The sequence below is a fragment of the Leptosomus discolor genome, chromosome 18, assembly GCF_034619465.1.
Source record: "Leptosomus discolor isolate bLepDis1 chromosome 18, bLepDis1.hap2, whole genome shotgun sequence".
Lineage (NCBI taxonomy): Eukaryota > Metazoa > Chordata > Aves > Leptosomiformes > Leptosomidae > Leptosomus > Leptosomus discolor.
Genome location: NC_141408.1, coordinates 11,479,173 through 11,490,781, shown reverse-complemented (window position 1 = coordinate 11,490,781; position 11,609 = coordinate 11,479,173). Strand labels below are relative to the sequence as shown.

The window sequence follows — 11,609 nt, the reverse complement described above, 5'->3', positions numbered from 1 at the left end:
GTAATAAAAGAGCATTCAGTCCTGCTCACTTGCTCTTCTTGATTTAGTTAAGGTGATTTGTTTGTTTGTTTGTTTTAAACTGACATAACTCCATGTAAGATTCTGGGTAAGAAAAATACGAAGATACAGATCTTGATCCAGAATCTGTAACAATCACATTGAGGGAGGTCCTAGTGGGGAGAGCTACGAAAGCGTGGTTCATGTGCGTTAAGAATCGCAACGCAGTTCTACACGGCTCATCGCAATTTGCAGCGTTTGCTGCACTACTGGATTGTGAGCTCTAAACCAGAGCTTGAAATTGGAAGGAGTGCAAAGAGCTGTGCCACTACTCGTCCAGGCATTCTTTAGCAGAGTTTCTTGTTCATTTTGGTGTCTCTGTGCCTTTCAATACTCTGGCACGCTTGCACAACAGTTTCAAGTCCCAATTGTAACAAAATAGTGAAACTTTCAAGATGACTCTTAATCATCTGTCTTTCATTTTTTAAATCAATTGCCATTTCTAGATAAACTGCTAAAAATGAGCTGATTTGTATAATTTGTTTTTAATATGTCCCGTAGCTAGTGTTTTCCATAAACGGCGTTTTAGTTGTTGAATTAACAATGGCGAGATTGTGCAAGGAACTCAGTAAATTCCAGACGAGTCAACGAATGAATGGTGCAAGATTTAGTGTATTAATCCAGGATTTTTACTTGTCAGCCGTGTTACCAGATGTTCTAGTTTGGCAGCAAAGCATGGCAAGATGCACCCAGTTTAAATACAGCCAGAGGCAGCGTGCCACACCAATATACCCAGCATGGACGCTTGCTTTGTGGCCACAGATAGAGCACTCTATAGCCCTACCTATAGCTGAAAGCATCACACCAAGGAGAAACAGTGGATACAAGCGTTTTACGAAGAAAAGCCCACTCTCGCAAGTATTTTGAATGCAAGTGCAAATTCAGATACATTTTATTTTACTTTTTACGCCTGAATATGGTCCAAGAAGTAGCTAATGGTAAACGATGGAAAAGGCAGCCACATCCTTTACCGGCAAGTTGTTAGTGGCTGCGTTTAGTCTTGACAGTCACTTTTCACCTACTGAGGTAATGGTGATTACTCAGTTACGCATTTTTTTTGTAATTACAAAATGTTGTCAAGGATAAAACCAAAATACTACATTGAAAGCTCAAACATAACTTTCTTTTTCTTGTTCTTTAGAAAAAAGACTGCTGCCTTTTCAATGGAAATGATCTTACAAGGACTGTCCCGCTGAGATCAGTGAGGTGTACTGCTCACGGCCTGCTTTTTTCAGAATTTTCTCTCCCATTTGTTTCATACTGTTTTTGTTCAAGATTTTGCTGTTGTGAGAGCATGTAAACCTGTTTAAAAAAAAAAAAATCACTGATGTTAATGTAGGACCATATTACATTCGCACAACTTTTTTTTTTAAGGTTTTAGAAAATGCAAAGCAATGCCTGTCTCAAATTGCTCTTCTGTCTTAATTGCAAAACCCATCTTCAAAGATTTTTTTTTTTTTTCCTGTAGCAGTTTGGTTTTAAATGTATGAAGCTTTCAAAAGAGTGGTCTGTGCTTATCCTAAAAGATTTTTGGTGGAACAGTTGTTTGTTTTATTCACACGTGAAAATTGTTAAATATCTTTTATTTAAAAAAATTGATAAATTACATGTACAATTACAATTCAACGATCTTTTGTATTTTATTTTTCAAAATAAATGCTTTAAATGTGACTTTTTTTTTAATTAATGTGTTTGACTCAGAAGATTTAAATAATTCAAGATATTGATGTCTTACTGGGATGGGAGGTATGATCTAATGTCTGGGGTTTGGATCTCTTTTTTTCTTTTTTTAAAGTTTGCAATTCAATGCATTTTGTTTGAATAGCTGGATGATGGGGAAAAAGTAAATTACAGTGTCCTACTGAGAGATATAAAAGAGTAACATAAGATTTGTTTACTGCAGAGAGAAGTAGGTGATTTTTAGACTGTTGAATTTGTTCCTCAAAAGCACCCCAGGTACTGCTGGAGTGAAGCTGGTTCTGAGAAACCTGCTGTGAAATGTGCGTCCTAAAGCTCTGAGCATGTGTCAGTCAATGTGGGACGTGATTATTGGAGTAAGGCTTTTCTGGGAGGATTTTTGTGTCATTTTCTCCTCACCTCAGTGGTTCTTGGCATACTGAAGGTGGCCTCAGCCTTCACTGATTTTAAGAGAAGAGTTCTTTCTGAAATGCTCCTATTTCCACAAATTCTGCCTCTTAGGTCTTGGAACAGTTTTGGTTTTCCTCTTTCTTCTGTTGCTACAATTCCATTTTGAGATCATTAACGTGTGGTTGTAGAACGAACAGCCCATGAACGACGTTTAAGTGCCTTCAGGAAAACAAGGTAAGCTACACTGGGGTAGATCCTGTTCAAATACGGGGTTTTTACAAAAGTAAACCTGGAGCATCCCCTAGTGCCAACACAGGGAACCGCTTTCTCCTTGGAAGGCGCTGGCAGCTCTGCCGCCGACACGGCACCTCGTCACCCGGAGGCCGCGGCTGCCTGGGCCGGCAGGGACCGGCCGCGGCCCCGGCTCCCGCCCCCGATTCTCTTTCCCGGTAGAGGGGGAGCGAGGCGCCGGCACAAGCGTTTCGCTAACGGAAGGGTAATTAATTGACGAGTTACGGGACGTTTCCCCTCATAGATGGGCGGAAATGAGGGGAAAAAGACAAAACAAGCCCCAGCCGTGGCGAGCGGGGCGGGGCGGGGCGGGGGGGCGAGCAGGCTCCCGCCGCTCCCCGGCCCCGCCCGCGCGGGACCCGGATGGGCCCTACGTGACGCGGGGCCGTGGCGGCCGGGCCCGCTCTGTAGCCGCCGCGGCGGGCGGGCAGCAGATGAGGGCGGGCGGCCCCGCTCCTCCGCTGGCCGGCGGGGCAGCGCGTACCGGGGGGGCGCCGCGCCCGTGACGGCCCTTCTCCCTCCTTTGGCAGATGTGGCGGCGGGCGGGCGGCGCGGCGCCGGGCTGGGCGCGGAAGACGCGGCGGTGGCGGCAGGTGGTTCCCCCGCGGCCCGGCAGGGGGCATGAGCGCGGCGGCACCGTTAACCGACCACCGGCAGCGCGGGAGGCGTCTGTCAGGTGAGGGGCGGGAAAGGACGCGCGGCGCCGGGCGGAGGCGCTGCCTAGGCCCGGCCCGGCCCGGCGAACGGGAGAGTGTCAGGGAGGCGCTCGGAGAACGGTGGTTCCCCGGGAGCGGGGAGCCCCTGCCCAGCCCTGCCCTGCCCTGCCCCCGGGCGGGGTGTGGCGGCGGCAGGACCTCAGTCCGGGCCGGTCATGCCATAGAACAACTCCCGCATCTGCAGGCGCTTTCCAGTGAACTCCGTTAACGTTTAGGCTGTTTGAAAGGACCTAGCAAGGCGCTAAGCGATAGTTAATATTTAAATGCCTAATTAATACTTAATTTTCTGGGCTCAGTTTCTGAGCTGGCTTGGGACTGTGCTGCCCCCGCCACAAACGGGACGGTGCCTCCACAGCGCACAGTGCGGAAAGCTGCTTCGAGCTCATAAAAGCTTGTCCGTGCTGTGAGGGTCTGTGTAAGGCCGGAGTTGCTGCAACCAGCGAGTACAGGGTGAGTAGCCTTTATCCACTGGTCGTTCGTCGGCCTCCAGCAGCGAGTACAGCCTGAGTGATTCACTGGTCATTTGGCAGCCTCCAGTTAGGCCTCCCCACTGTCCTGATCCTTCCCAAGGAGGTCACTGGTGTCCCATCTTGTCCTCCCGTACTGTGTGTCTTTGCTCTCTGATGCAAAAGTTAAATTACAGCATCCCTTTCTCATACTCTGTGTTGTGTTTTGCTAATGACTAGAGATGCTGAGCACATCCAGAATTTTACAGTCAAGCGTATAATACAGTTTACTGCAGCTGAGGGATCTCCGCCCTTTTTCAGGGTGTTTCTTTGTTATTCTGAAGCGAATTCATTAGACATAGCTGGATGTCATGGCTTTTCACACTTTGTTCACACAAACCTTTGATTATCTGAGTCTAATGAAGAATGCCGAGAAGAGACTGCAAAGACACCTCTCATTCTGCGTCCTCACAGGGACCCAGTTTCTCTTGAAAAAGGGAGAGCCTTCTTAACAATCTGGTCGGTGTCTCCTCAAAACAAGCACGTTCCAATCAGTTCGCTGTGAACAGCAGTTTGTGTAGGGCTCCTATGATGGATTCATGCATCAGTACCTTGATGAAAAAGACTTTGACCGTGTAATGTTACTTTTTTATAGGTATGTAATTTTGCCACACTGCCGTAACCTCAGAAGGTGTTTAAGAGAATGTGGTCTAAACCAATACAGAAAAGCTGAGGGAACAGCAAAGCCATGAAAAGCTTTTTTGAGTCTTAGCGTCAAGTGAAACTCAGTGCAGCTCTAGGATTGCTGTCATTCCCTAGGGAATGAGGCAAAACTTGCAGGTCCAGTTCATGTAGTAAGTGTTGTTTGGTGTGTGTATGTGAGCTGTTGATAAGGAAGCTCCAGGAAATCATCTGCCATTTAAATGGAAGGAGGTATTTCTGGTAGAGTTGGATGGTGCTGACATACGGTTCAGTTAAATATTTGATTTAGTAATAATTTTGTTTATTGATGGTGTTTTCTTATTAATTACTTGTTGATCCAGACCTAGATGTATTTGAAAGTGAAATGGATGCATTTACGTACTTTAAATAAACAACTAAACCCCTGTAACTTTAACGAGAGATTTAACAAAGGAATATTTTTGTGTTAATAATAATTATTGCACATGCTGTAAGTGGCAAGAAGATGATATGCAGATGGATGCATATTCCTCATGAAATAAAAAGAACCAAAATTCAGAAGACTAGATGTTAGAAAACTGGCCAGTGATTACCTTATGTTTTTCTTTCAGGAAGACTCTCTACTACTCCGTGGCCATGGATGAACAGAAAGTGAAGCAAACCTAGAGAGGAACTTCACTTCCCTTTTAATGAACGTCAAAAAACAGGTTAAACTTGTCAATGATCAGTCTCTTCATTTTACTGCCATTAATCTTATTCTTGAAGTCCTGGACTATGAGGGGCTGAAATCTTGTATGCTAAACCTCACTATTTAGGGGGTTGCTTTGTGTGAATGTTCCAATGGCAAAGGAGGTTATTACTCATGAGTGTAACATAGTTAATATATGCTCTCGCGTGGTTTTTTTCTAAACCTTGGTGTCCTGTTGAAGGACGATTATGAAAGAGGAAGAATTCTTTTTTCTCAAACGTCTGCTTCTCTTGGGAAAGAGGACCTTTTTGGTACAGTGCCAAATGGATGAACTTACCCAAAACACATTCTGTGGTCCATGATTCCAATATACTTAATGGAGCTGAATTTTGTTTATTCAGAGTATGCTCCATTTACGTGAAATCTATGGGACATTCTTGAAAAATGTAGGCAATTAAAGATCACATTTTTGCTCGGTCTTGAGTTCTTTTGAATAGTCTTAAGAGAACTGGAAATAGAGCAAAGCACTGGTGTCAATAAATTAAATTATAAATAATACATTCGCAGTAAATACAGGCTCACACTCAATTTTTACGGTCCATCTTATAAACTAAGCTGCTGCAAGCTGTTTCTTGATGATAATTTGTTACCTCCTTAAAGGAGTCCCTACCAAAATAATCTTTCATTTATGTTGTATATGTTCTTTATCTGCGAGGCATAGTTGACTTGTTTTGATAACTGATCATGTCAAAATAAATGTTGTTTCAGGACAAGTATTAAAATCGTTAATAGGGTGTGGACATTGAGAAGCTCTTCCATCCTTATTTATCTGCCTGTGCATTGTACTGTGGTGGAAAAACGATTATGAAGTGAAAGTCCATCTTTTGAACTGTAGCTTATCTTGAGCTGAGACAAACCAAGCTGCTGTTTAAAAAGAAATTTTTGAAACTTTGTGGTACCTGCTTACCTAGGTTTGTTAGGGTGTTAAACAGGATCTAGAATTCTCGTCCGCGTTTGGGTGAAAGAAGGCTGTGTACGCTCCACAGAATGTGGCGGGTTTGATCTGATGAGCCATCTAAAGAGTAGCTGTTTTGCCCTGGAGCATCCCAGTTCTGTCTGGGCTCATTCTGAACTTGCAGCGTTTCCTTTAAGAGCTGAGACCGACAGCCAGCCTGGCGCTGTGCAGCGGGGCTGTATCGGCAGCCTTAGTGAGGCGGAGTAGTTTATCGTGGCGAGTAAAATTTTGTGTCGTTTCTGCTTGTTGATCTCGCTTGGAAGCGACCTTTAGGAAACCCTTACTTATTACCAGATGTGCTTGTGCAAACATTCCTTCTCTTTTTATATTTTATAGCCATTTGAGAGAAGCAGCTTGCGGGGTCAGAGCTAGATAGAGCCTCCAGCGGGACAGTGCCTTTGCCAGGGCGGTGTGGTGCCACCGCAGACGGAGGGACAGGTTCCCCAACCCGCATGAAGGGAGCAGCAGCCTTTCCAGGCTTTCCTCTGCTCTTTCCGTTCTTCTTTTTATAACGCACCTTACTGTTAGTCCGCCCCGGCGGGGCTGTGCGGGAAGGAAGATGAGGGATGGATTCGCGGTCGATGCGCCCCGTAACGCGCAGGGTTAAGTACGATCGTACCGACGCTTGCGTGTGTGTGCCCGGCCCGGTGGGGTGCCGCGGGCAGGAGAACGCCCGCGGGCAGGAGAACGCCCGCGGGCAGGAGAACGCCCGCCCGCTCCGGTCGCAGCGCTCGGTCCCCCCCCACCCCCGGCGCCGCCGGAGCCGAGCCCTGAGCGCCCGGCGGCTCCGCTCCGCTCCGCCCGCGCGGCTGACGGCGACGCTGACAGCCCCGCCGCGCGCTGCCGCCGGCCTATGGCGGCCACCCCCGGTCCCCCAGCGGGTGACAGAAGCCTGCCGGAGCCAATCCCGCGCCGCACCGCACCGCCAATGGCCGCCGGGCTCTCGCCCAGCCGCTGGCAGGGGCTCCGCGCCTCCGGGACGTCGGGGCGGCTCTGCCCGCTGCCCTCCCGCAGGGCCGGCCTTCGCCCGGGCTGTCTCTCGGCACCGCAGGAGCCCCGGCCGTGCTTCCCGCCCCGGTCATCTTCGTGCCGCTGGAAAACATCGGGGGAAAGCCGGGGAGCGACGTGTCCTGCCTGCCCCGCGCTCTGCAGAGCCGGCGGGGAGGCTGCCGGAGTGACCTGGGTCTCGTTTCCCCGTTCAGCTTTGCCACGGCTGCCTCCCCAGCGGACTTGCTCCCCAGAGCCAGAGGGATGGTGGTAGTTACGGGGCAGAACAAAGTGAGTGGAAACCCGGATGATGCCATGTCGAGCTCAGATGCAGAGGAGGATTTCCAAGAGCCAGCCACTCCTACTGCGACCCAGGCAGGACAAGCGCTACCTCTGCTGCCTCAGCAGGTAAGAGCTCTCTGGTGCTGTTCCTCCCGTCAGGTGCGGTTGTTGCAGCACGTACTGCTCGGGCGCCAAAGGGTTCAGGATTCCTTTGTTGGAGTGTTTGTGGGTATCCAGTTCAGTTGCCGTTGGTAGCTAAATGGTTGAATAAAACTAAGTGTCTTGAATTTTACTTCAATATTTTGGTAGCATTAACTCAGAATTTCCACCTCTGTTTGGACCTGACAAATACAAGTGTTTATTCTGGTACTGAGGCATCTTAAGGTGCGATGTTAAGATTTTAGGCCTGCTGTAAACCTAATGTAAATACAGAATCACTGGTTTGTTTCAGTGTATAGTGTGGTAATGTAAAGGAACTAGTAGAGTAGCAACTGAGTGCAAGTCCCGAGGTTGGTCTGAGTTTTTCTGCCTTTTGTGTGTGTGTGTAAGGGTTTGGTTTTGTTTTTTCTTTCCCCAAAAGAGCCAAGACAGGCATTCATGCTTTTAATAAATATGTGGTGTTAAAGCCGGGTGATTACTGCTGTTTCAGACTTCCAACTAAAATGGAAACATTCGCTGGTCACACCCAGAAGCCAGCCAAAGTATTCAAGTTGTTAACCCTTGAACCTCACTGTTCTGTGGCAACGGGCCAGGAAAGAAGCATTTGTCAGACCGAGTTATGTCACAGTGGCAAAGACTCTGTGCTTTGTCTGTCTTCTAAAAGTTGTAACCCTTTTGGCCTGAACGTGTCTGCAGAGGGTCATGCTGATGATGTGATTGCTTTTGCAGTTTCCAGAAGTTGTTCCACTAAACGTAGGAGGCATGTATTTTACAACAAGACTGTCAACACTGAGACGTTATGAGGACACGATGTTGGCGGCTATGTTCAGTGGAAGACACTATATTCCCACAGATGCTGAAGGCAGATACTTTATTGACAGAGATGGAACCTACTTTGGGTATGTACAGTGTCCTCAGTAGTACACTTTAACAGTTGTTACTGGAGAAAATTAAAGAAAAGTAAGTTTTAGCTTTTCTATCCTTCTAGTTAAGTCATATTTGTGTAGTGGGTGAATGTGACTGGCTGGCACCCTTGCCTTCAAAACATCTCACGAGAAGAGTATATTGCAATTAAAAACCTATTTGTTTTATTCTTAAGGGCTTAAGTTTTATAATGGGAAAAGAAAAACAAGTAATGTTTTGAATTTGTACATTCTCTTCTCTAGAGTGTCGCCTTCCAAGGTATTGAGTTGTTTTGATGTTTTAAAAAGGAATGTATTTGGCATTGCTTTTCATGGGAAGTTCTTCTGTACAACATTGTTTTTTAAATGATGCTACAATATTTACGTTAAAGAGGGAATGGAAGGAATGCACCTAGGTTTCTTAAACATTTGGAAGCACGATGTTTTCAGTGTTTAAACAGGATATAACGTAGCTGGTAAAAAAGCACAAGCCTCAGAATTTTTTTTAAATTATTTCTGCTAGTAGGGCCGTATTTCTTCACCTTCAGGATTCCTTCTTACGTGTTTATCTTTAGTTTTATTTTTAACTAAACTAACATGATCTTACTTATTTTCTGTTGGAATTGGTGTGAGGTTGCTAGAAGGGGTAAGAAGTGTTCATGGGTTAAGGTCTTTGCCCAAAGCACACTTTGCAATTTAGTTTACATGTCGTGTTTCTCCTTTGTTGACATTTCCTTAATCTCTTCAACAGAGAAGGATTGAATTATTTTCAAAGCACATTTGGATTGTACCATAATCTGGGACAGAAATAGATTAAGACACTGTATTTATTGGAAAATAATTGTTTCTTTATGTTTGGTAATTTGGAAGTGCCTGATGCTTTGTTGGAAAATCAATTCGTTTGTGCTGTTATCAGTCGGCATTGAAAATAGTACTGGAACAGAGAGCCAAGTTAGCACGTGCTGGATTTGTTGACATTCTAATTAAGATTGCAGTAATGCTTGGTTTATTTGATATGGTCAATAATAGTTTTGTTAGTTAATGCTTATAAAGTGATTTCTTTCCCTGTTAAAAAATCTTGTAGCTTAACAGTGTTGCAGAACTACAAGGAAATGGTCTCTCTCATTATTGTTACTGGTGATTGTTGTTGCTATTATTATTATTATTATCACTACAAGTGTGTATGGCCCTGGTCCTGTGAAGAGAACACCTCTGCAAATGCACCATCCATTCGGCTAGAATCCTGGTTCCGTCTGGGATGAAATGTCCATGCATATTATTGTCGAGGAAAATGGAAAGGATTGTTTTGTCACAGACCTAAATGTGAAATACAGCGACCACGATCCCTTTCCCATGAAATACTGTGTCCTCTTCTGTTTTAAGTGGTTCCTCCACCTTGAACTTTTTGTTTAAAATATGATGGTATTTGTTTGAGAGAATTTTGCCATTAACAGAGGCAAAATGTGAAATGATGACTTGGAAACTTGAACATGGCAAATGCTTTAAAAAAACCTATGTTGGAAATATGACTCACACTTACTTCAGTTACCGTCTAAGCGTAAGGATTTCTATCTCAATAGAATAAACAATGAATATCCAGTGTTTCCTCTCCTTTCCCACCTGCAACAGTTTTGGCAGAATCATGTTATTTAATAATATTTTTGCCCTTTTTTTAGAGACATACTTAATTTTCTACGATCTGGTGACCTGCCGCCCAGAGAACGAGTGAGGTCGGTGTACAAGGAAGCTCAGTATTATTCCATTGGACCTTTGCTAGACAATCTAGAGGATATCCAGCCTCTTAAAGGAGAAAAAGTTAGACAAGCTTTCCTGGGCCTGATGCCGTATTACAAAGGTAAATAAACAAAGTAGTATTGACAGTTTGTTCTAGCCTGATTCAAGTAGTGTACGTGGTGCTTTCAGGTCTGCTTTCAGCTTTCAAACTAATGCCACTGTATTGGAGAAGTTTCTTGTGTACCTTTCATGCTTTTTAGATCTTTGAGGTCTCCGTGTCAGATTTGTTCCTGCTGCATCCAAGGATGTGGATTTTTATGCTGTCTTAAAAGGGAGCAAGATCTAGGACACGACATGCAAGGCTTATTATTAAACGAGAAGGTTTCTCTGACTCTGCATTTGTTCCGTTAGGACCTGCCGTTGAATAAATTTGGGCATATGGTAGGGACATAGTAGGGACACCAAGTTCACGAGATAACTCAGATTGATTTAATTACTATGTCTCTGGCTGCATGCAGCTTCCCCTTGCTGCTAATATTATGTTAAGAATAACTTGTTAAACATTGAAGTAACATGTTTCACACGAACTAATTGCATTGGTTTCCTTTTACTAGGTGCTTCATTGTTATTTTCAACTTTCTATTGTTTTTTAGATCATTTGGAACGGATCATCGAAATAGCAAAGCTGAGAGCTATGCAAAGAAAAGCGAGATTTGCAAAATTGAAGGTCTGTGTCTTCAAAGAAGAAATGCCCATCACTCCCTATGAATGCCCACACTTCAATTCTTTACGTTTTGAAAGGAGTGAAAGTGAGACAAAGCTATTTGAACATCACTGCGAAGTGGATGTATCTTTTGGCCCCTGGGAGGCTGTGGCTGATGTATATGATCTTCTGCACTGTATTGTGACAGACCTGTCTGATAGAGGGATAACTGTGGATCATCAGTGTATCGGGGTGTGTGATAAACACCTGATCAATCACTATTACTGCAAGCGTCCTATCTATGAATTCAAGATTACTTGGTGGTGAGTTGTTTTGTCCAGAACGGTGCAGGGGATTCAAGGACTTCTAGACGACGATTGCTTTTAATATTTTTTGCAACCTGTCTCTGGAAATGCATTGCTGCTAACCTGTATTGGAGTCAGTCTGCTGAAATGTTGGCCTACGCTTAGCTGCTCAGCAAAAGGGAACCTGTTACAGAGGTTGACGAACCTCTAAAATCTTGAAAAACCAGCCTGAAACAAGACTGTTGGCTCAGGTACCTTAACGAGGCACAAAACAAAATCACCTCATGGAAATTACGGAGAGGAGTGTCTGACATCTTCTAAAAGGTGCCACCTGCCATGTGGCTTTAGTATCGTAGTCTGCAAAGTGGATATTGCAGATCTCGCCTGCATTATAAAGCCAGGGTGCTAATAATGCTGACGTAACAGGGTTGAATTTTACCCACTTAGAAGTGTTTTAGTCACTACTTAAACTTACCACTTTATAAAATTGAGTAACACCCAGCACAGAGATTCTGGAAATGTAATATTGATGTAATAGATCATTAACAAAAATAG

At 44.8% G+C, this 11,609-nt stretch overlaps 1 protein-coding gene across 1 annotated transcript; it reads left to right on the top strand.

Moving 5' to 3' along the window:
- Positions 1-7,194: 7,194 nt before the first annotated feature.
- KCTD7 (potassium channel tetramerization domain containing 7) lies at positions 7,195-11,171 on the top strand. Its single transcript, XM_009959216.2, has 4 exons — positions 7,195-7,377; positions 8,140-8,309; positions 9,989-10,167; positions 10,700-11,171. Exons 1-4 carry the CDS (start codon positions 7,234-7,236, stop codon positions 11,074-11,076), a joined length of 870 nt encoding a protein of 289 aa, XP_009957518.1. The 5' UTR covers positions 7,195-7,233; the 3' UTR covers positions 11,077-11,171.
- Positions 11,172-11,609: the final 438 nt, after the last annotated feature.